The sequence below is a fragment of the Cyrtonyx montezumae genome, unplaced genomic scaffold, assembly GCF_038088225.1.
Source record: "Cyrtonyx montezumae isolate F1298 unplaced genomic scaffold, pur_monq_1.0 scaffold_3, whole genome shotgun sequence".
Lineage (NCBI taxonomy): Eukaryota > Metazoa > Chordata > Aves > Galliformes > Odontophoridae > Cyrtonyx > Cyrtonyx montezumae.
This window is the reverse complement of record NW_027072034.1, coordinates 45380191-45403153: the sequence shown is the minus strand read 5'-3', so window position 1 is coordinate 45403153 and position 22963 is coordinate 45380191. Positions and strand designations below refer to the sequence as shown.

The following is a 22963-nucleotide window of genomic DNA, read 5'->3' as shown; positions in this document are numbered from 1 at the left end:
TTTGTCTCTAACTTCTTGCATGATAGATGTGGTTACTCTTGCCTGTCTTTTGTGGAGTAATCTTATCAGCAGAAGCATTTTGTGGTTGCAGATAGGGTATAGTAATGTAAACACATGGAGTTTTGAATCAGTAAGCAGAAAGCACTGTTTTAAACTGTTATAAACTTGTTGCACATCTACTGCTTTAGTTTGTGCGTGCTGTAGAAAAAAATGTTATTTAGGTGAATAACAGAATATGTTGCTTTTTAGTTTTAGTATACCAAGAAGAAATCATTCTTTTACAGGGTTTAAAAAAAATTCATGTTTAGCCTATATATATTGTAGGCTACCTATATACATTATGTATACATATATATTACAGGCTACCTATTTGCGTAGGGAAAGTTACAGCTCTTTGTATATTTTTATGTATATATATAAATGTATGTTTAAGACTTTAGTTAAAAATGCTATCTCATTCTTTTGCTTTTTTTTTTTTAAGAAAACTGAATAGCCTATAATTAAATCCTCAGTAGCACTGTTTCATTTTTGTTTGTTTTGACGCAATGATCTGAAACATTCTGTAAAGCCAAATTAAACTCAAGTAAACTGGAAAAATAAACCCAAACTTGTTCATTGAAAATGCACTTCATGAACAGAGAAGATAGATAATGAATTAAACTGACTTGCTTTGTTCACCATGACCTTTAAGACCTTAGAACTAATATGACTCCGGTGTCTCTAACATACAAATAAAGTTCCCATTTTTGAGTCCACTTTTCTGCATTGAAGGAAATAAATCACTGAATGTAGCTAGCTGAAGGAGATGATAAGAAAATACTCATGCACACAGAAATATTAGGGACTTTCATGATCTGATTTTTGAGGATTGACCTGAAAGTTTACCCAATTAATATGCAGAGGGTATCATATTCCTTAATTCAGTTGACATTCTTCCATGTCTTAATTTTGTTTTCAGTGATCTTTTATAACTGAGTTTTCTAGAATTAGAGCTACCCAAATGATGCAAATGAATTGGTACATTTAAAGGCATTTATTTCATAGTTATAAATTTTTATTTTAATAGATCTTATATTCCTTAGTATTGCTTACAAAAATAGTCCATAAATTCTATTCTGCTTTGTCTAATGACATTGAAAGAGGCACACCAGACCAAAACATCTTAGCATCTAAGGGAAATTTTTCTGAGCTGTGGGAGGTGGTAGTGAATTCAGAATATCTCAAGTGAAAACAGGATAGCTATTCTTACAGTAAATGGCATTTCATCTCCTTAGATAAAATAACTCCAGCTTTGTAGTGATCTTTTCACCATTAAAGGCTGGGATGAATAAAAGCAGGGGGAGGCTTGAAGAACAATTTTGGTTTATTCCGAATTACTTTTTGATGCTTCTGCATGCACTGGGTATGTTTTGCTCGACCGTTTTAAAGAACAGCTTTCTGTCCATCAAAAACAAGTGATAGCGATTGTACTTTGAGTTTATTATAAATTAATACGCTTCCTGCATGGATTAAAGAGATATTTAAGGAATTCATTTCTTTCCAGTAACATCTTATAGTTTTTTTTTAATGCCTGATTTTAAGAGTAATGTGTCACTGACAATATTCCATTTCAGTGTTTCTATTTGTAAGATAGGCTGTAACTCAAACTGGTACAGGAAATAAATAATTTGTGGTAGTTGTCAGTGAAAACTCATCTGGTGTCCAGGCTGTGGTTTTTCACATTCTTTCACCTGTTGTTGATTTCTCTTTTTATGAAAGGCTGTCATCTTGTTTGAAATCTGGCACTGTAGGGGAGATGTTCTTTCATGACTGTCCTTTCAAGTTTTGGTCTTTGCAGGAAGCAGTTATTAGTTTTGTTCTTCAGTACTCTCATGTGGGACTCCATTGGATTTCCTCTTCGGAAATAAGAGGATTGGGAAGCTTTCTCTTCTGTAAGCTACAAGCCTGATGTCTGACAGTACCATGATTTTTTTATTTTTATTTTTTGAAAGCCTGAGTAACTGAACTCGTAAAACATGACAAAAGGCTTTTCTAATACTTTGTCACCACCCAGTAGAAAACTGGCTGGATTCAGTTTAATCCCAAAGAGACTGGATGGAATATATTTTGAACTGTAGGAAGAAGGCAGTGATGATGTCTTGTTGTGAGTGGTGTGAGTCCCTTGGGTTCTCACTGATAGCTGTCATGACATAGGGTGTCCACTGCTCAACAAGGACCTAGGCTAGAGCTCTGTGGGCACCATCTGCAAGTACTGCAGCAGGTGCAGCTAAGTTGCCCCCTGTAATGATTTTAATTTGGGAACCTGTCAAGTGCTTTTATCCATTTTGTACTGGTTCACGTAGAACTGGTGAAGTGTCTCACCTCTTAGTGCACTAAAATGCTTTAGAGGCTCTGACCAACCTCACCTAGGCCTCCACCACCAGTGTGCACCCTGATGTCACCATGGTACTGCCAGTGCCTTCCCCAGCAAGGTCACAGCAGGGTCAGGCTCCAGCCCTAAACAGCCCTGCTGTGCCAAGGTCAATGGCACGCTGCCAAGCCCGTGACCTGACTCAGCCTGGCCCTGTCCCCAAGGAGATTCTCATAGCTAGGCACTGGCCCTGGCTGCCTGCTCTGAACTGGGATGGTGGGGCAGGTTCTGACTGCCAGGCCCTCCCTGGGAGTCCATGGCCTGTGCTGTGGCCTGGAGAGAGTGCCACATCCTGCCCTGCACAGAGCCGACTATCTAACTTGTTTCTTCACCAAATTACAGTGGAGGATTTGGGGACTGATGAAAGAAGACTATTTTTATTCAACTCCTTCTATATCTACATCTTTTCATGCTGTATTTTTCATTATATTTTGATAGAAAACTAATGCAATCACTAAATTTGTGTTACAAATACATTTGATTATCCACTGAAATAGATAAAAGAAAGTCTTTGGAATGACAGATTGTGTTGTTTGAAAGCATTCTGTGTTATGCCGGATGTTATTATGATGGGAATATTATATTTATAATGTAATGGAATCTTGTTTTTTAGATTCAAAGGAAATTAAAAAAGAGAAAGATGGAAAGAATCAGCAGGCAAACAACCCATCTTTAAAAAGTGGTAGGTATTGCAGCTGTCAGGTTATTAGTTAAGGTACCCTAGAAGGAAAATTATATATTTGGAATGTCTGTCTCTTGAGACTATTTTTTTTCCTTCAGACTCTTTTGCTAAAGCTGATATGTCGTTAAAACATACAATTGCTTTTGTCTAACTGTTAGCAAAGTATGTTTTGGTGTAGCACATGACTGTTGAAGTTGCTTGGCTTGAATCTGATAGCTTCATTAGCTCAGACAAGTACTCATGATATATGTAATCAAAAACTAAGTAAATGTAAACACATTTTTCTTTTTTTTTTTTTATTATTTACTGATTTCTTTGTTCTTCTAACGTATTTCCCTGTTGAATGCCTCTTTTACCTCAGTTACCATCTCTTTCCTTAATGTGTTTGCTGGTGCCAAAGAAAGTTGAATTTCAGTTTAATAGTTTGAGTTGTTAATATTGCTGACTAGATTAAATTGCCTCAGATTCTAATTTTACTTTAAATTCTGTTTTCAAATCAACTGTTTAAAAATCCAACTTCTTGTCAAACTTTTACAACCTCTGTTATCCTCATAAGGTGCCACAGGGTGGTGTATAAGTTGGGCTGCTGGGAAATATATGGAACTGCTGGCAGATTCACTTTTGTGAAGTGTAGTAGGAGAGAAGCAGCATCCATATATGCTCTTCCTGCATTCGTGTTGGTTGTTTGAATTTGAGGCAATGAGAAATGTCATGGGTACTGTTGTCTTAAGTAGAATATTTCTTTACAAGTCCTTAGTTCTTGTTGAAGTATTGCTGAGTTACTTAAACTCTCACTCTTCTTACGTTGCCATACCCTCTGACTCCTAGTGGATGGTCTGGTTCAGAGGTTTTCCCAGGGAACTATGGGCTGGTGAGCTTCATCTCTGTGTCTGGGAAGATCATGGAGCAGATCCTCCTGGTGACCATGTTAAGGCATATATGAGACAAAGAGGTGATCTGAGACAGCCAGCATGGCTTCATCAAAGGCAGATCTTGCCTGACCAATCTGGTGGCCTTCTATGATAGAGTGATGACATTGGGAGACAGGGCAGGGTGATGGATGTCATCTACCTGGACTTCTGCAGGTCTCTCCACATCATTCTCTTTAAATTGAAGAGTTATGGATTTGAAGGATGGACTGTTTGATGGATTAAGACCTGGTTGGCTGTTCACAGTCAGAGGATTGTGATCAACAGTTCTGCATCTGGGTGGAGGCCAGCCATGAGTGGTGTCCCCCAAGGGTCAGTTTTGGGACTGGTACTCTTCAACATCTTCATCGGTGACATAGATGATAGAATTGAGTGCACTCTCAGCAAGTTGGCGGACAACACCAAGCTGAGTGGTGCAGTTGATACACTGGAGGAAGGGAAGTCATCCAGAGAGACCTGGACAAGCTGGAGAAATGGGCCTGTGTGAACCTAATGAGGTTCAACAAAAGCCAAGTGAAAGGTTTTGCACTTGTGCCAGGGCAATCCCAGGTATTTATACAGACCGGGGGAAGAATTCCTGGAGAGCAGCCCTGTGGAGAAGGACCTGTGGGTCCTGGTGGTCAAGAAGCTGGACATGAGTCATCAGTGTGTGCTTGCAGCCCAGAGGGCAGCTATATCCTGGGCTGCATTAAAAAAGGGGTGGCCAGCAGGGAGAGGGAGGGGATTGTCCCCCTCTACTCAGCTCTTGTGAGGCCCCATCTGGAGTACTGTATCCAGGCCTGGGACCCCCAGCAAAAGAAAGATGCAGAGCTCTTCGAATGGGTCCAGAGCAGGGCCACTGTAATGATTAGAGGGCTGGAGAACCCTTCCTATGAGGAAAGGTTGAAGGAACTGAGCTTGTTTAGTTTGGAGAAGAGAAGGCTCCAGGGAGACCTCATTGTGGTCTTCCAGTACTTGAAGGGTATGTATCAACAGGAGGGGGAACAGCTGTTTAGGTGGGTTGATAGAGATAGGACAAGGGGGAATGGTATTAAACTAAGAGAGGGGAGATTTAGGTTAGATGTTAGGAGGAAGTTTTTCACTCAGAAGGTGGTGATGCACTGGCTCAGGTTGCCCAGAGAGTTTGTGGATGCCCCATCCCTGGAGGCATTTGGATGTGGCTCTGGGCAGCCTGCTGTAGTGGTTGATGACTCTGCTCATGGCAGGGGGGTTGAAACTAGATGATCTTTGAGGTCCTTTTCAACCCAGGCCATTCTGTAGTTTTCCTTCATGCTGCCTGAGGAGTTGTGTTATTGACTATGTCAATGGCTATATCTTTGGACATAGTGGGAGACTAACAAGGTAACTGGGTAGTTGAGGTGATGACTTTTTGCGTACGGATGTGATAGCCTGGTTCCCCCAGCCATAGTACTGCTTTCTGCAGTTACATTTATCAGACTTCTTCCATTTCTTGTGAGGATGTCAGTGGTAGTTTTCTTCTCTCTTACGAATGCCCTACCTTGCATGTCTTAACGTGTCTCCTTTCCCCTCTCTGGCAGTGTAAGAGGAGCTTATACAGGAGGACTTGGATGGCATGTCTGTGTTTTAAAAAATGTTGTCTGACATGACAGATGGAACCTCATAAGACTGCACCCACCAGCTAAGTGCTGTTCTTATATGACTAAGATAACCATATTTCTGAGCCACTATAAAACTTCTTGCCTTCTGCACTAGAAAACACTATGTTGAAAAAACTTTGGGTAGGAATAGTGCTAAGCAGGCAAGCTTTATTCTGTTGTCTGTATTCTTCCACTTGAGCCTGAGTTTTTCATCTGAACAGTGAATTTGTTCATGAAATCTGGACTCAGCTCTGTTGAATACCTAGAGAAGAGCATCTTGCTCAGAATCTCTGATTATCTATAGATTAGATTATAGTTTTTATCCTGTGTTGTTGCTTGTTGGTGGCCAGAAAGAAGGAAGATACCTCTTTTGGCCTCTTCCTTATTAGATAAAGAAGGACCTGTTGGATTACCATCCAACGGATGTTCAGAATTTTCATGAGAGTGTGTGGTAAGAAAAGCTGAAGAGAAGGGGAAACAGGTGTGGAAAAAGCGTGAACGTGAAAATAAATAAATAAATAAATAAATCAAAATAATAGTCTACAGTAGGCAGGGAAAGGGAAGAATGGACTAGAAAAACTGGCTGAATGATCCCAACATAAGGAAAGATGTACAAAGTAAAAAAGAGGATGTAAAGTACCTTAGTTTACCTACTATGTTTTCAGTAGTGTGTAAAACAAAATTAAAAAGAAACTTCCTCTTTGGCAAAGAGAAATAATGGGAAGAATAATAATATAAAATATACAGATCTGGGTTAAAATTCTCAGACACGTACCAGGGGAACCTAGGGATGAGATAAGAAAGCACGGGGTGCTTCATCTGTTTAAGCAGGATTTAGACTGTGATAATACCATATTAAACTAAAAAACAAACAAACAAAAAACAACTGCAAAAAAAAAAAAAAAAACCCTGTAAACTCTTCTTGTTACACTTGAATCTTCAATTTAAAATTTGTCAAACTTTGGTTTAAACTAAACTCAAGCACTGTGTGCAGTAGAAGAAGACAGAATTAGGGAACGCTCTGAAACACTGGGCATTCACACGCTTATGGACCAGGTGGGATATCGCTGGGGGTGCTGCTGGCCTGCAGGCAGAGCGTGAGCCAGCAGTGTGCTCTTGTGGTGGCAAACGTGAACTGCATGCCTGGTCGTGTTAGCTAAGATGAAGGCTACAGGCTGAGAAGTTGGCTCCTTCTTTTGGGTGTTTGTCGGCCTGTGTCTGGAGCACCCCGTTCAGTTTTGAGCTCCCCAATGTGAAGAAGGCGTTGACGTGCTCGATGTCACCAGCAGCATGAAGGTGCTGAAGCACAAGATGTAAACAGAAGACTGACAAGAATACCAGAAGAATTACACAGCTGAAAAAAGAGGAAGCTTACAGGAGATCACTGTGCCATCTTCAACTGCCTGACAGGCACCTGTGAAGAAAACCTAGCCAGATGCATTTCTGAGACACAATGGAAGGTCATCTTGCTTGTGGGAACGTGAGACATTCCTGCTTCATGTGAGGAAAAAAATTTTCACATGAAGGGTGATCAAACCCAGGAAGAGGAACCCTGAGAGGTTACTCAAAGTTACTCAGAATTCAGCAAGCCTGCAAGCAGCCTTGCTGTGATGAGACCTGCTCTGTGCAGCCAAACTGGAAGCATCCTGGGGTCCCTTCTAGTAGCTTGTTACTTTATAATGAGTAAAGCTTCTCCAGAAGCGTGAGGGTATTGATAGAGAATTGAAAAGAACAGCAAGCATCATTAACACACAGGGTATTGACTGTAAACCAGTGCTATTGCAGGCAACTGTGACCGAAATTTATTTCCTTTTATTGTTTGTTTAATTGATGAAGCTGTTTGGGCATGCTGATGGTCTTGGATCACTGTTTAGAATTCCACTCTTGTGCTGGCTACAAACTACCTAATTTTTTACAAAATGTCCCAATTACCTTCAGGTTTGGTTTGTTGTTGTTTTGTTGTTGTTTTTTTTCTTTTCTTCGTTGCCAGTATATGCTGGTTTGTTCTTCAGCATGAAAATTCCTTTTTCTTTCTCATTTTCACTTTGCTAGTGGGTTGCAAGAGTCATGTGCTCCATAATAGTTTCTCTTAAGCTGTTTAATTCAGCCTGCAGGTTGAGTAGGAAGCAGAATGCATGTTAAATCATACAGTGTGAACTAATTTTCTCTTCAATTTCTCAGAATTTATGTTTTCAGGGGCTTTAGAATTAGAGATATTCAGAAAACAACAGCTTCTTTACTTCTTGGGTAGAGACTTTTTTTTCCCATTTTTGTCTTCCTAGATAAGCATCTTACATGTTGCGATGTTCTTTCATCTCTCTTTACTATGAGTGCAGAAACTAAATAATAATTAGAACCTTATCTGAGACATTTGCTTTACTGTAGCATATCTTCACAGATGGAGTGGTCGTAATGTAAACTTTATTTCATTTATGCTTGAGGAAGATGTTTTTAATATCCAGGATCTAAAATAAGGAATCAGGCAATATTGTTTTCTTTTTGGCTTTGTGTGCAGCTGGCTGTTGTATTACCTTATGAAGCTTTCTAGTAAATGTTTCCTGAAAAGAAAACTGTTTCTTTTCCTTTGTACTTTCTGGGCATCCCACCAAATAGAAAGTCCTGTTAGAACAACTGAGATCATTTTGGGAAATGCAGGTACGGGCTATAATATCTTCAGAGGATGTAAATGTGGTCCTTCTTTTCGAAAAGTGCTGTCTCTGAAGTGTCTACATTGCCTGGTCCTTAGCACAACAGCACTGTGGTTCATGGCTACAGTTTTGGTATCAAGTTAGAGCTGAAATAGCTGGGACATAATTAACATTTTGGTAGGGTTAATTTTATTCAACTGGGTACATTAAAGTTGACTTTAATCAGTGACTGATTAAAAAATGATTTTTCAAGGTAAATTGGTACTGACAGTTTTATTATTATATTCAAAGACTTTTTTTTTTTTTAAGGTGAAACTTAGAAAGCAGTTACTTATTATTTTTTATATTTGTGTCCTCCATGGCTTTTCAAAGAGAGGAGCAATAGATCTGGGGGTGGGTTTCTTGGGACAACTCTGATGGATCATTTCCAGAGCATACTCTCCTGAAATAGAAATACCTTAATGTATTTTAAAATGTTAATGCCTTTGTGAGTAATACAAAATCAGTGTAAGTGTATAAATGCATGAATGAGGTTTTAATTACAACATAGATGAGTTTCCAAGGTGCCCCATGAAGATGTCTTTGTTACCAGCGTAACTGCAGTTCAGTTTGCCAAATGATCAACTTTTGAAAATTGTTTTACTTGTTACTCAGTTAACAACTGCCTAATCCCTGCAGAGTCAAGGACCATTCCTTCATACCCCTTTGAAGCTGCTTTGCAAAAAAAATGAGGATCTTAGCAGGCCAGGAGTGTGGTTCTCTTCTGCTTGAGGCACAATTTTCAGTGAAATGTTGTGCTAATGCAGGCAAGCTCTGAGTTCAAACCAGCAAATATCCATTAGAGAAGCAGTGTGCAAGTGACTGAAAACACTGCCAATTTCTGTTTGTTTCTTTGTCTCTTAAAATTGTTTGACTGTGCCTGGTAGTGTTTTTACTGGCAGACGGGATGCAGTTTCTCTACCATTGTGAAGGATTTTGCTTTGTCAAGTTATTGCTGATTGAACCACTGGGTGGCATCGTTGCACTATTTTGGGGTTCACTGATGATCTCTCAATGAACCCCATCACAGGGGGTGATTCCCTGTGATGGGGTCCTATCGCAGTGAGGCTGCTTGGAGGTTTGCTGATAGACACTGCCCAAACAGAAAAATACACAAAGGAGCTTGCTTAGATGATTTAGGGACAAAAAATGTTAGCTGAGCTATGGTAGTTTTTATGTTGTAGTATTTACCTTACAGAGAGAAATCTTTGTCAGACTTCTCTTGAAAAGAAACAAAGGTGCAGTTGGGAGGCTGTGCTAATTCTTTTGATTTGTCGTGGACTGGGGATACTGGTTCTCAGTGTACGTTTCAGTAGATGCTAAGTGTCTGTGGTTTTTACTGCGCATTATTAAATTAGTACTGTGAAATTACCATACCTGTGCTACTGTTCCTATCACTGCTCTAGTGATGGGGAACTGAGATGCAGGAGTGCTGAAGTGATTTTTACAAGGATGTTTGAGAGAGCATCCTTGTGCAGGGAACTGAACCTAGGTATCCTGACTTGTATCTTTATATGTGGACCACAAAAAGGAAAACTTGTGGGTACACATATTTTCCTGTTGCACTACTCCCCTGTTGACTCTTAAAGCTACTTCAAGGGCTGTATATTTTATGAAGTTTCTATTTTATTATATAATGCTTGGGGAAAAAAAAATTCTACAAGATATTTGGGTGGGTTTTTTGCTCTCTTTCCTCAGCCTACATCTTAATTTACGTTTCCTTTCAAAACTGTCTGTATGGCCTTTTTTTTTTTTGTCTTATGTCTTCCAGAACAGTTTAGTTGGGATGATTATCTGAAAGAGACTGAATCAATAGCTGCTCCTCTTCATTGTTTTAAACAGGTATGCTAAATACTATTTTGCAAGTCTGTGTGTGTATGTTTATGTGTTACAGGGCAATCTTTATGTTTGAACTGCTTGCAGACTTTGACTTCTTTTGATTTCTGTTTATCAGTATCTTACATTTTTGGTAGATAACCAGCAACTGAAATTTTCCATTATTGGTTACTGCCTCAAGCCAGATTTTGAGGGTTTCATTAAAGCTGTAGCTTTGGACTCTCTTTTTCTTTAAAAGAGAGCAAGATAGAACAGTCTTATCAGAGTTAAAAATAAAAATAAAAAAAATAATAATTCAGTAATATTAGAGGATTACTGTGAGAATCAAAATTTGGCTGATATTGAAAGAAGCCTTTCACCAGTCCTGTAACTGTAAGAGTCCTTTCAGTTCTGGCTAGCTATTAGGTGTACAAAGTATATGTATATCAATTTTTGTGCATGTTGGAAAAATTATTTACATTTTATTTTCTGAATCTCCCAAATACTTAAATTGTGGAATCACAGAATGAATTGGTTGGGAAGGGACCCCATGGATTATCAAGTTCCAACCTTCCTGCCAAACATAGAGTTGCTGATCACTAGATCATGTACTAGATCAGGTTGCCCAGGGCGACATACAGCCTGACTTTGAACACATTCAGGGATGGGGTACCCACCCTGGGCAGACTGTTCTAGCACCTCACCACCTCTCAGTAAAAAATAAATCTATGATTCTGTGAAATATGTTGAAGTGTAACTCTTTCGGATCAGGTTGATTTTTACCAAGGTGTAATAATAGAGTCATTTGAGTTGGAAGGGTCCCTTAAAGGTCATCTGCTCCAACTCCCCTGCAGTGAATAGGGACACCTACAGCTACATCAGGGTTCTCAGAGCCCCAACCAGCCTGACCTTGTGTCTGCAGGGATGGGGCACCCACCATCTCTCTGGGCAACCTGAGCCAGTGCTTCAATACCCTTACCATAAAAAAAACCAACAAAAAAACCACCAACAACAAAAAAAACCCTTCCTTATATCCAATCTAAATCTTGCCTGTTTCAGCTTGAAATCATTTCCCCTTGTTCTGTCACAGCAGACGTTGCTTTAGAGTCTGTCCCCTTCTTTTTTTTTTTATATCAAAAGGCCTCAGTCAGGTCTCCACACAGCCTTGTCTTCTCCAGACTGAGCTGCCCAGCTCTCTGTCTCTCTCTGGACATGCTCAAACAGGTCCGCATCTGTTCTGTACTGAGGACTCTATATGTGGATGCAGTTCTCCAGGTGAGATTATCATCTCCCTCAACCTGCTGGCTGCACTTCTTTAGATGCTGCCCAGGATATGGTTGGCTTCCTCAGCTGCAAGGACACATGGATGGCTCATTTCCAGCTTATCATCTATCAGTACCCTCAGGTCCTTTTCAGCAGGGCTGCGTTCCATCGTTTTACCTCCCAGCTTGTACTGATAGTGGGGTTGCCATGACCCAGGTGAAAGATGTTGCATTTGGAATTATTTAACCTCAAGAGATTCTCCTGGGCCCACCGCTTGAGCCCTTCTAGGTCCAACTGGATTGGAAAGGTGTGCAAAAAAGAACAAAAAGGCTTCTACAGACAGATCAACCAGAAAAGCTTCTGAACAGTTTGTAGTCATCGATAGCCACATCCACCAGGTTTCAGTCACAACAACTACATGATGGTTTTCTAGTAGCATGGTGGCTTCAAAAATAGGTAGTTGTTAATAGGTACTGGAGTTTAAAAAATACATTTAAAAAATTAGAGGAAAGACTTTTTACCAGGACTTGTAGTAACAGAAGGGGCAGTGGTTTTAAACTAAAAGAGCGTTGGTTTAAATTGAATATAAGAAACAAATTCTTCCTTAAGGTGGTGGTGAGGCACTAGAATGAGCTGCCCACAGGAGGGGTGGATGATCTATTGCTGGAAGTGTTCAGGGACAGGCTGGATGGGGCTTTGGGCAACTTATTTTAATGGGAGGTATCCATGTCTGTGGCAGGGGAGTTGGAACTAGGTGACCTTTAAGGTTTCTCCAACTGAAACCATTTTGTGATAGAATATAAAGGAAATACTGGATTTATAATGAAGAAAACTATTTGCCTCTGAACTTAGCATGGAGTTTGGTTGCCAAAGCAGTACTTCAGCTAGGTCAAAGATGGAGAGTGACCAAATGTAAGCATCTCAAAGATAGGAATTAAAAAGATTGAGCTCACTGAAGGGTGTGCATGTGTCAACTACAGTCTCAAGTTACCAGAATTCAGTATTATTTGTCATTCAGGAAGAGTTGTTAAGGAGTATGTACAAAGGGTATTTAGCGTGCTGCTTTACACTGTGCTCTATGAGTTTGATTCCCTCATGCTTGATGATTTTATATGTATTTACAGATGCAGTTTAAATCTGCCATCTTGCATGAGCTAATGATTTTCAGTTATTCAGCTCTTTGGAGGATGAATCAACCTCTGAAGGCGTTTTTCTCCCTGTAGGAGCAGCTGGGGCCCAGTATGTTTCCAAGCTGAAGAGTGTCTAGCTTAACTGCATAAGATTGCATAGAATGAGTTTCAGTAGGTACACATTCCATGTATTGGATAGATAGGTGTTGAAGGAATTGGGTAGTTCAGGTTGATAGAGCTGTAATAGATGTGGGAATCAGTGTATGTGCGGTTTACTGGGTTGGATGATCTAGGCTAATAATATGAGGAGAGGAACCATCACTCTGTACATCTGAAGTCATTTGCAGGGATGAAGAACAGAGAGATATGAAAGCAGATGGTAGCATTTCTTCACATTATATCTTGAATCTCAGCTTTAACTTTAGGAAATGAGAATAAAGGACAAAATGCCCCTCTCATACTGTTTTCAAAGAGGGAGGGCTAAGAATAGAAAACTCCACAGCTCTTTTTGGATGAGTCAACTAATTTATCATTTTCAGAAACTAATTCAATGGTATGTGTTGTTTGTAGTGGATACCAGCTCAAGGCAGAGACCCCAAGGCCTGCCTTGGTAGAAACAGAGCAATAGTGTATTCCTTGCTCATTCTAAATTAATGCCATATTCATATCTTGCAGACCACAATGACCAGAGCATATGCTCTTCAGACACGTAGCTATGTCAGAAAGCTGCTCAGAAGCTTTTCCTTGTGTCTTTTGTCTGTTGACTTCTTTGCGACTGATGCTTGGGAAGCCTAAACCGTACAACAGAATAACACCCTAAATAAAGGTGGTTAAATAACACAGGCTGACTAAGATAAGTCTGAGTGACTTGGATTACTTTAGGAGTGTGTGGGTTGGAAAGAAGAGCCTTCATGTCTGTGCATAGCAAATATCAAAAAAATTTGCATATTCAGATTTCATTTCTTCTAAGATTTGACCTTTAAGTAGAAAGTGATATGCAATGTTAATTATTGCAGAGCCAGCTCTTCTTGCTAATTAATGTTTGGAGATTTTAGAAACTAAAGATCCTGAGCTTCACATAGGTCTAATTTGACTTCTGTTGGGTTACACAGGAATTGTACATGTTGTTATTGCTCTGTGTAATGAAAGAAAGACGCTGCTGTGGCCAGCCAGAAAACAAGCAGAGAGAAGACTAATTTGACAATTATATTCAGAAATTGTGACTGATGTAAACTTTTACAAAGTTTACATTTTGAGTAATTAAAAATGACTGGGGGGTCGATAGATTAAAATCTCTACCATAGATTAAGATACAAGCATAGACTGCTAATGGGAATTGATTAAAGTATTCATCTTAATTCAGAATGTATTTTATCTGTCACTATCAGTTGCTTTCAGTAACTCCTTAAAATTTTGAAGTATTCTACATCCCTTTCTCTTACCCTTAAACATCTTTTTAAGCAGTTGAAAATTTTAAATATAAAAACCTCATCCCCTTTAGGTTAGAATAGAGCTTAAAACAAGGCTCTGAAATAGCTGGTTTTGTTATTTTGCTACCTGATAAGAACTGGTATGGAGGAGATATCTTTTAAAACTGTGCCTTGAATTGTTTAAATAGGCTCACCTTTTCTACAAACAAATAAACTCCCTAATTTTTCAATTTCAATTGTCTTTTATGGTTGTAGAAAATAGCTTGACAAGCAATGTCCTGAAATTGAATTGCCCTTTAAATTTAATATGCTCAGGCTCCCCTTTCAGACAGCCTGCTGTCAAAATGCAGCATTGGCAGATGCTGCCCTCAGCGCTCACTGAGTGTTGCCTGTCTCTTTGTTTTTTGGGCCCTGGCTCCTCCAGGGCTCCTGCTGTTGATCTGTGGTCTGCTTGGAACATAGCACCTACATACTATAGAAAAGACAGAGGCAAAATATCTCTAACTTTTGTTTATGCAGCACAATTCTTCAGGCTTTTCTTCTGTACCCTGGTGTACAGGTGCACCCCATGTACTTATTATGGTTCACTTCCTGGCCTGACCAGACAGGTGTGGCAAGGGATGTGTGAATCTTATGAATGTGAATGCTCATGTTTGTGAACCCACTGCCTGCCTTCTGTGTTAGGATTAAGGTTGTGTTAGTTACAGGGGTAAAATGGCAAGTGGAAGGCAACCTATGGCTTTTGGCATCTGCAGCTTTGACCTGGTTCCGAAGCAGGCTTACAGAAGAACAGTCATCCTTTCCTATGAAAAACCTCAGTGCTTGGCTTGTTTAACTTGAGGAAAGATTGATCAGAAAAGATCAGGCTGCCACGTGGAAATACACTACAAATTTTGTTCATACTTTCAAAGATGCAGAAAGAACTGGAGGTACAGTTGGCAAAAGTTTCCATAAATAAATTCAGGCTGAAAATGAGGAGATATCTGAAGGCAAGTAGAAAGATTGTTGCAGAATCTCACTAAAGATGAGTTATGCAGTACCAATTAGTGTTGATACAAGATTGTGATCATTGTTAGATGATGGTATTGCCTGCAGAGTTACAGTAGGCAAGTAATTAGACTGTGATCCAGTTGATCTCTGCCAGTGCTGTTGTTAGGAGAGCTTTTGTGTTTTCCTAGTAACAGCTCAGTAGATATTCTCCTTTTTTAACCTTTAATTTGTAACAAAAATGTTCAGCTGAAAGACTGAATTGCATTCATCATCTCTTTTCCTTGTGCTAGCATCTTTGTCCAAAAATCTGATGCCTGCTAATTAAATTGGCATCCTGTGTGTGTATGTGAATGTATTCAGTTCTCTGTAAGTTCAAGCTGCAGTTCCTATCTTTGCACAATTTTACGTGACTGTAGGACTGTCTGTTTCTTTCCGTAAAATTCATTTGACATGAATTCCTTTTTCTGTTTTCTTTCTTTGCATTGCAAGCTTTTTTTTCTGCAGAAATTTTCTTGCCTGAAGCTTTCGCAGTACATACTGCAGTAGGGTCCAAATTTCATTATGGTTTGCAAAACGTTACTCTAATGAGAATAGTGATTTCTTATGAATTAAAAACTAACAAATCTTTGGTGCATTTATTTTGTTTTGTTTTCTTTTTTTTGAGTTGTCATGTTTCCTGATGTCGTCCTTGCTTTTCTTTCTCATTCTCTTCAAGTATTATTCATTCTTCCTCAACTTCTTATTCATATTTTTGCAATATTTTCTGCTTACCCTTCCTGGCTGTGCTTATGTTTTAAAAAATCAGTTGTGTTTATGCAGCAGAAACATCAAGTATTTGAAATTATGCTGCTGGGAGGTCATGAATGTTGAAAGTTCAAAGGCTTCTTTATATTTGCCCACTTCTATGAAATATGTAGATGAATGAAAGCTGTATATTGAACTAGCTGGGAAGTTTAGCAATGCAAACAACAATAACAAAAAGTCTTTTATCTCTTACTGTAGTCCAGAATTCCACCTACAAATGATTTCAAAGTTGGTATGAAACTGGAAGCCCGCGATCCTCGCAACGTTACCTCAGTTTGCATAGCTACAATAATTGGGATCACTGGTGCCAGGCTAAGGTTGCGACTCGATGGAAGTGACAACAAGAATGATTTTTGGAGGCTTGTGGACTCCTCAGACATACAGCCCATTGGGACGTGTGAGAAGAAGGGGGGCATGCTGCAGCCTCCACTTGGTAAGAAACAAAGTTTCTGAGCTACTGTCAATGGAGCAGAGCTATCATGTAGTCAATTTTACCTGTTTGTCTTGGCAAGTTCAGTGGTACTAACATGTCACCAAAGCATTATTTAATAGTAGAGGAGAGGTAAGTGAACTAACTTGGGGTAATTGTGACCTTTTCTTTCTTTTTTTTTTTTTTGGAGAGATTCTTTTGAAATAAGAATGAGCAGAATTATTGATTTTTTGTTTTAGTTACTCTTTAGTATTAAATTGTAGTGTCTGTCAGCTGTTCTAATGGTGAGATGCTGTCAAGTGGCCATTCTGAAACTATTCACTGACACACACCCTACTCAGTGAGTATATATGGATGCAACATTTTATTGCTTGATGTTGTTCATGCCCCTTTTAGTAGATCTTAATAAGGGCTGAGTTTTGGGTAAGGCTGAATATCCTTTTTTCCTCTTCAGTAAACCAGAGTGGCCCAGTAGAAGGTGCTTACGCCGAGCATGAAGTGGTCATTGGATTGCATAAAGTGCATACAGTTCAGGACAACCTGAACAATTTTCTTGGGCATTCTGAACAAACTGTGATCTGGGAAAGGTAAAACAATATTACATTAGGAAAGAGGCAATCCAGAGCTGCAGCAAAACGCATGTGTTTCTCATCTCCTCAAGCTGACACGAGGGGGGGATGTTTGATCAATTTGTCATGTCTGGTTTGTGAGCATGACAAATGCTCATGAACAAGGATGCAGCTATCCTACATTAAGTAGTGGTCTGCAGAATTTTTCTTGCCTTCCATGAGCAGTATGAGGCACAACAGTACATGTCTCCCCAAACTGAGAGATAGTGCTTGAGCTTAGTGAAAACTAATTGGGAAAGTTTATTAAACAGGGAGCTGTACAAAGGAATTCCTTGCTACACAATGAATTCTCAAAATTAACTTTGACCAACTACTGTGAGTAATATAATTGTGGCATCATTTTTCTCTGCTGTGATCAATCTGTATATTTAGATCTACGTTTTTGTACCATGTTTGGTACAGCTTACACTTCTGGGTACAGAAATCTTCAAAGAAAATGAGATTTCTTACTAGTTTGAAAATAGTTCTGTTTTTCAAAAGCAGGAAAAATAATGACCAACTTTAATCTTAATTCCACAGAAAAAAGCCAACAACAACAAACAAACAAACAAACTCAAACAACCCTCAGCAGCAACTCTTCCAGTTCTTTTATTCTGTTATCTTTGGTAATGTTTATAAAACACAGAAAATAATGTTCTTAATATAACAAGTGGACTATAACCAGGAGATGGTTACTGCTGTTTTCTGCTCTTAGAGTTATAAGCCTACATCTTGTTTTGGTGTCTTCTAACTGTGATGTGACAAGACAGAGATACAGGGAAGATCACAGATTTGTTAAGGTTGGAAAGGCCACTAATTTCATCTAGTCCTGCCATCAACCCATCACTGCCATGCTACCAAACCATGTCACGCAGTGTATCATCTACCCTTGTCTTGAACACCTCTAGGGATGGTGACTTCACCACCTCTGTGGACAGCCTTTGCCAACACCTCACTGTTCTTTCTGAGAGGAAATATCTCCAACCTCCTCTGATAAAATTATAGAATTATTGAGGTTGAAAAGGTTGCTATGCTTTCTCTTTCTGACCTGAGGAAACTCTTCTGCCATGTTTATTAGCAGATTCCAGATCTTATGTTAGAAAGGTGAAGTGAAAAGTGTAATTTCATTAGGGTGCAAAACTTGATTAGCTTGCAGATGAGCAAACTGATACAGCAGGAGTTTATTTAACCAGTAAGTTGCTTCATATAGATTATAAGGGTAGACATTTTTGTGCTGTTGTGCTGCTTTAGATAAACGTAAGATAAACAATGCAGCACGGGTACCATATTAGTATTATTTGAGATAGACACAGTCTGAGCTCAAGATGGCTTTTTTTTTTTTTTTTTAATCTCTTGTGAACATAGGGGTTTTGAATGACAACATTTGAATTTCTTGACACTGAAGGGAAAAGATTCTGGTTTGTTTTTGTTTTGTTTTTGAGAAATGACTATGTTTAGTCTCTCTGAAGTTCTTGGTAGAATCTTCTAGAATGAGTGCAGTAATACAAATATGAACAAGGGCTGTAAAAGAAGAAAGCATATAGATTCTTTCAGCTGCATGTGTGTATAATGCATAGCTTTTTTTCAGGAGCACAGTGCTTTTTGTTTAAATGTGTTTCTAAACTGGCCTGATAAATTAAACAACTCTGGATTCTGTGTAATGAAGACAGTTGAGCCATTAAGAAGAGAAACTTTCTGAGATCATCAGTTGAAGGGTTGATGCCTTCTCTTTGGATACTGTTTCTTACTGCTGTTGGATCAGACTGCTTGCAGAGCAGCCCCAAACAAGCAGATGTTTCCCTGCATGCTGTGATGTCAGTTTACCTGCCCTCAGAACAATTGCTGTTATTCAGAAAAGAATGAAAAGACCATTATTTTATCCCTCCTGTCTTAGATTTTTCTAGAGATAGGCTGAATTCCAGCAATCAAGCGTTCTGGCATACCTAGATAAATTTTTGAAAAAGCCTTCTTGGCAGCTTTACAGCATCCTGTTCCTGGGCAAAGCTGGGAGCTAATTGGGTGTATAATTACCTCCTGTTAGACATTTAAGCAACTGATTTTATTATTTTTCTTTTCCTGAGTGGTAGGGAACCTTCTGGATACTGATGTTCTATTTCTCTTTTAATAACAAGTTAAAATACTCCCTCCTACCTCATCTTTATATAGCTTTAATTAGGTATGTTACATAAGGTTTTTTAGAAAATGATTAACATAGGAAAGGGTTCCTGTTTTGCCTTCTGTTCTTCATAGGTGATCTTTTATGGTTTTGAGAACTTAATGTTCTCAACAAATTATGATAAAGGTAACATTTACTGGGTTTTTACCAGGACAATTTATAGGCCAAGAGAAGTTAATTGAAACTGTTGTTTCGTTGTCATTCCTCTTTCTTTGTGTGTGTCTTTTCTGTGCTAGCTGGTTAGGAGTACTGTATTTCAGTAATCACATATGTTTAGACTGTGTAAAGACTCTGGTATGAAACCAAGACTGACAATCAGCTCAGTAGTCTTCAAATTATGACAACATTTCTCAGTCATCAACTTTTTATTAATTTAGGTGTTGCATGGGTAGTTCCAGTACATAAACATTTATTCAGCTGAAGATAGCTTAAAGCTGTAATTTGAAGAACAATTAAAAAAGATAACTCACGTAATTCAATTTTAGATTACTTAATGATTTAACTGATCAAGAATTGCAAATACATTCCACCTTTCTAGTGACATTCTTCCAAGAGAACTCATGGTTCAGTTGTGAGGGAGCTCATCAGTTCCTGGCAGATTCTGGTAGTAATTGCTGTATGGAGAAATTTCCAATTCTCTCTACTATGTCTATTTTCCTGTAAAATTGTGCCCCGCACATAGACGTAAAAGATGAAGTAAAAATGTCTACTATGTTACCTTAGTATTACTTTGAAGCATCTATTTGGGTAAACAGAGTTAAGGGGATATTTTAGGTTTTGCTTTATGCTTTTTTTTTTTTTTAACTGGAAAGTAGTTGGTTCTGAAGGAAGATTGTCATTCCAGATAATGTTTTCAGCCAAACCTTTGTTCTGCTTGAATAAGGTAGTTCAGCTGAACAAATCTGATTACTGTTTGTACTTTTTATTCACTTGTTTAATGAAGGATATTAGAGTAGAAATATTTAGTTTGCTTTTTTCAATATGATATATACATCTATTAAAGCCTATTATATGTTTGTTCACTGTTACGAAATCTTTGTTGTTTAAAAATATTTGTTTATTTTAATGGTTGGGGGAGAAGAAACCAATTGGTCTTCTTGTCTGTGATTTGGTGAAACATTTAAAACAGCCTTGAAAATAAGAGTCTCTTTTCAGTAAATGAAGGAATCTGGAGCTGATGATGTTGCTTGAGAATGAGAGGTGGCTCTGAAAAGTAAGCGGAGTTATTTCTGACTTAATTCTGCTTGGAGAGTTCCACTGAGCCAGGGACTGTGTGGGATGACCGGGTCATCTCCTGTGCTAGAACTCATATGTTGGTCAGTCTTAGATGTTTATCAAATCATAAACTAACAATGACTGATTCTGCAAGCAAACTGCTCAAAATGGAAATTCAGTGCACAGCTTTCTGTACCAACACCTGTCCTATCTGAGCCATCTTGGCTACTTCTTGGTCCAGAGTAGAGGGAGTCAGGCAGTAGTAAAGTCAATTTTATCTTCTTCCTCTCATTGTATTTTACGAGGTGAACGTAGGGATGTTATACACAAGTAATTTATTTGTTACTTAGGATTCCAGATGAATGCATCTTCTTGGCCAATGTTTCTCTTAAGAACTCTGAATGGAGCTGAAATGGCGCCTGCAGCATTCTTTAAGAAGGTAAGAAGAAAAGGACTGCTAATAAACAAGTTTCTATCCATTGGTCTCTGGTTGCATTTTTTAGTGAGAACGCCAAAATATTGCCTATTGTCTGCAGCATGAGAAGGTGACTGTTATTTAAAACTACTTTTTATACCTTTGGGAAGGTACAAAAGTAGACTGGAAGTGGTCTGCTTCTAGTTCATTGGATGAGCATCTCCTTTCCTGAGCTGAGACTTTTAAATTATGCTGTGTTCTGTAGAAAAATTGCATTAGCATAGTTTTGTGTCATGGTTTGAAGATATGACGCCTTGGCTCACTTTTCTTAAAAGCATCATATCCGTGTTGTGATTATGCAGAAGAATAACTTTTTTTTTTCTGAGAAATTATTTCAATAAAATAGTGCTTGGAAACATTTTGTTAAATGTTTTAATTGGGTGCGTTACTCATCATTTAAAATGTAATGAGAAAGTTATTGACAGTCGAAAAAGCTGTTCTGCTCACTTTTTAACTATTATTTAAGTAAACTGCACTGGAACATGAAAAATTGTATATAAAACAGTAGCAATATTAAAACAATGTATTCAGGTTTTTGTTTTTTTTTTTGTTATGGTGCTGTCACAGTGAATGGCTTCATTTCTGATACTGAAGATGACATTTAAATATATGTCAGTAAATCAGAGAGTTCATTTCAGACCTGCAACCACATTACTTACGTGTTTAACTTCATGTAGTTTTCTGAGGTGCGTTGAATCAAACCTGTGCTGGCCTGTCAGCGTGACTGAGATGATTGTTTTTTGGAGGTTGAGGTTCCTAAAGGTGAGGTGGTTATTTAGGCTCACTTGTGTCACAGCCTCTGCACTGAGGGTGCGTTTTTGCTTGATTTTTTGTTGTTGACTTGATTTTTATTTCTCTTTTGTCCACTTGGAATTGGTTTGTGTCAGGTTTAGTTAATAGAGGCCTATAAATAATGTCCAATGCTAATGAATTTTTCATGGACTAATTGAGAGATGAAGCTTTTACCAGACATTTATCAGTCCCCAGAAATACCCATTCCCTGCAAACCTTCTCTTTTTTATTACCATGTGATAATTTCATGTTAGTGTCTTCGCTGTCCTGCTGCCCAGGCATAATGTATTGGGTGCAGCCTATTGCTTATGTAAATACTTTCAGCACAACCTTGCTGTCGTGGGGAATTTTGCTAATTATCCCAACTGTGTTTATGGGAACAGAATCTAGATTTTTATAATACAGAAAACGCAAATATGAGACATCAGTGAGTTTCTTTGAATATCTGTTGTAACTTTTTGATTGTACTAACATACAAGAATGTTGAAGAAAAAAGAGTTTTTTCTGACTTTTATTTTTTAAGGGATCATACAAACACAAATATTCTACCAATCTTACTTTTGTAGGAGCCACCAAAACCTGCGACCAACTGCTTTAAAGTTGGAATGAAACTTGAAGCTATAGATAGAAAGAACCCATACTTGATTTGCCCAGCAACCATTGGAGATGTTAAAGGAGATGAAGTTTTTGTTACATTTGATGGCTGGAGAGGAGCATTTGACTATTGGTGCAGATGTGATTCTCGTGATATTTTCCCAGTTGGATGGTGTAGCTTGACAGGAGATGCATTACAACCACCAGGGAACAATGGTAAGATGGTTAATAATATTGCTTAATTGTTTTTCCCTCAATTACAGCAGAATTTTAAAAACCAGCTGGCTGTGTGCAGATAAGAATGGACATTTGATTTGCGAGTAGCTGAGGAGGGTGTTAAATTTTCTTTATGTAGTTTAAAGTAAATAGGATAGTTTCTGGGAAGCAAGTTTTTGCATTTGTAGCAATCCTGGGAATGTTTTATTTAACGTTTAACTGCGAGAAGGGCTTCTGGTAATCTTCTTCTTATTATTATTTTTTTATTGCTTGTGAAAAATCTTGGACTTAAGCTATGTTTGCTGTTGGTATTACAATAGTTAAATGCTCCTTTTTAATGGCATCAATATATTCTCTGCAGCTGCACTTTGTATCAATCTAACTGCTAAGATTGTAGGTTTAAACTGTGTATTTAGGAGGTTTTTGCTTCATACTCAAAAAGTTCTGTCTCTAAGCTGCCTATTCTGAATGCTTTATCATCCTCATTTTTTTGAAGTATGGTTTTTGAGTATGTATGGTAATAGAGTTCATTTAACTCATAGCAACCTTGCTTTATAATATTCAGCCACCTATCCTGGAAAAATGGTAGATTAAATGAAGAGGAATATCCTGAGTGTAATTTCTCTTCTACTCTTTCTGTCTACTCTTTCTGTAATGCGAGTTCTTTCTGTCAAACTATTTGGACCATGCTACCCTTTCTCTCCAGATTTGACAGAAAT

The 22963-nt window shown here is 38.5% G+C and overlaps 1 protein-coding gene across 1 annotated transcript in view; it reads left to right on the top strand.

Moving 5' to 3' along the window:
• Nucleotides 1–22963, top strand: part of SCML2 (Scm polycomb group protein like 2) — a 67760-nt gene that overhangs the window by 12278 nt on the left and 32519 nt on the right. Inside the window, exons 3-7 of the mRNA XM_065741373.1 lie at nt 3024–3092; nt 10078–10148; nt 15937–16171; nt 20518–20606; nt 22001–22244. Of these exons, the coding sequence (XP_065597445.1) occupies nt 3024–3092; nt 10078–10148; nt 15937–16171; nt 20518–20606; nt 22001–22244 (708 nt within the window). The remainder of the gene's footprint in view (nt 1–3023; nt 3093–10077; nt 10149–15936; nt 16172–20517; nt 20607–22000; nt 22245–22963) is intronic.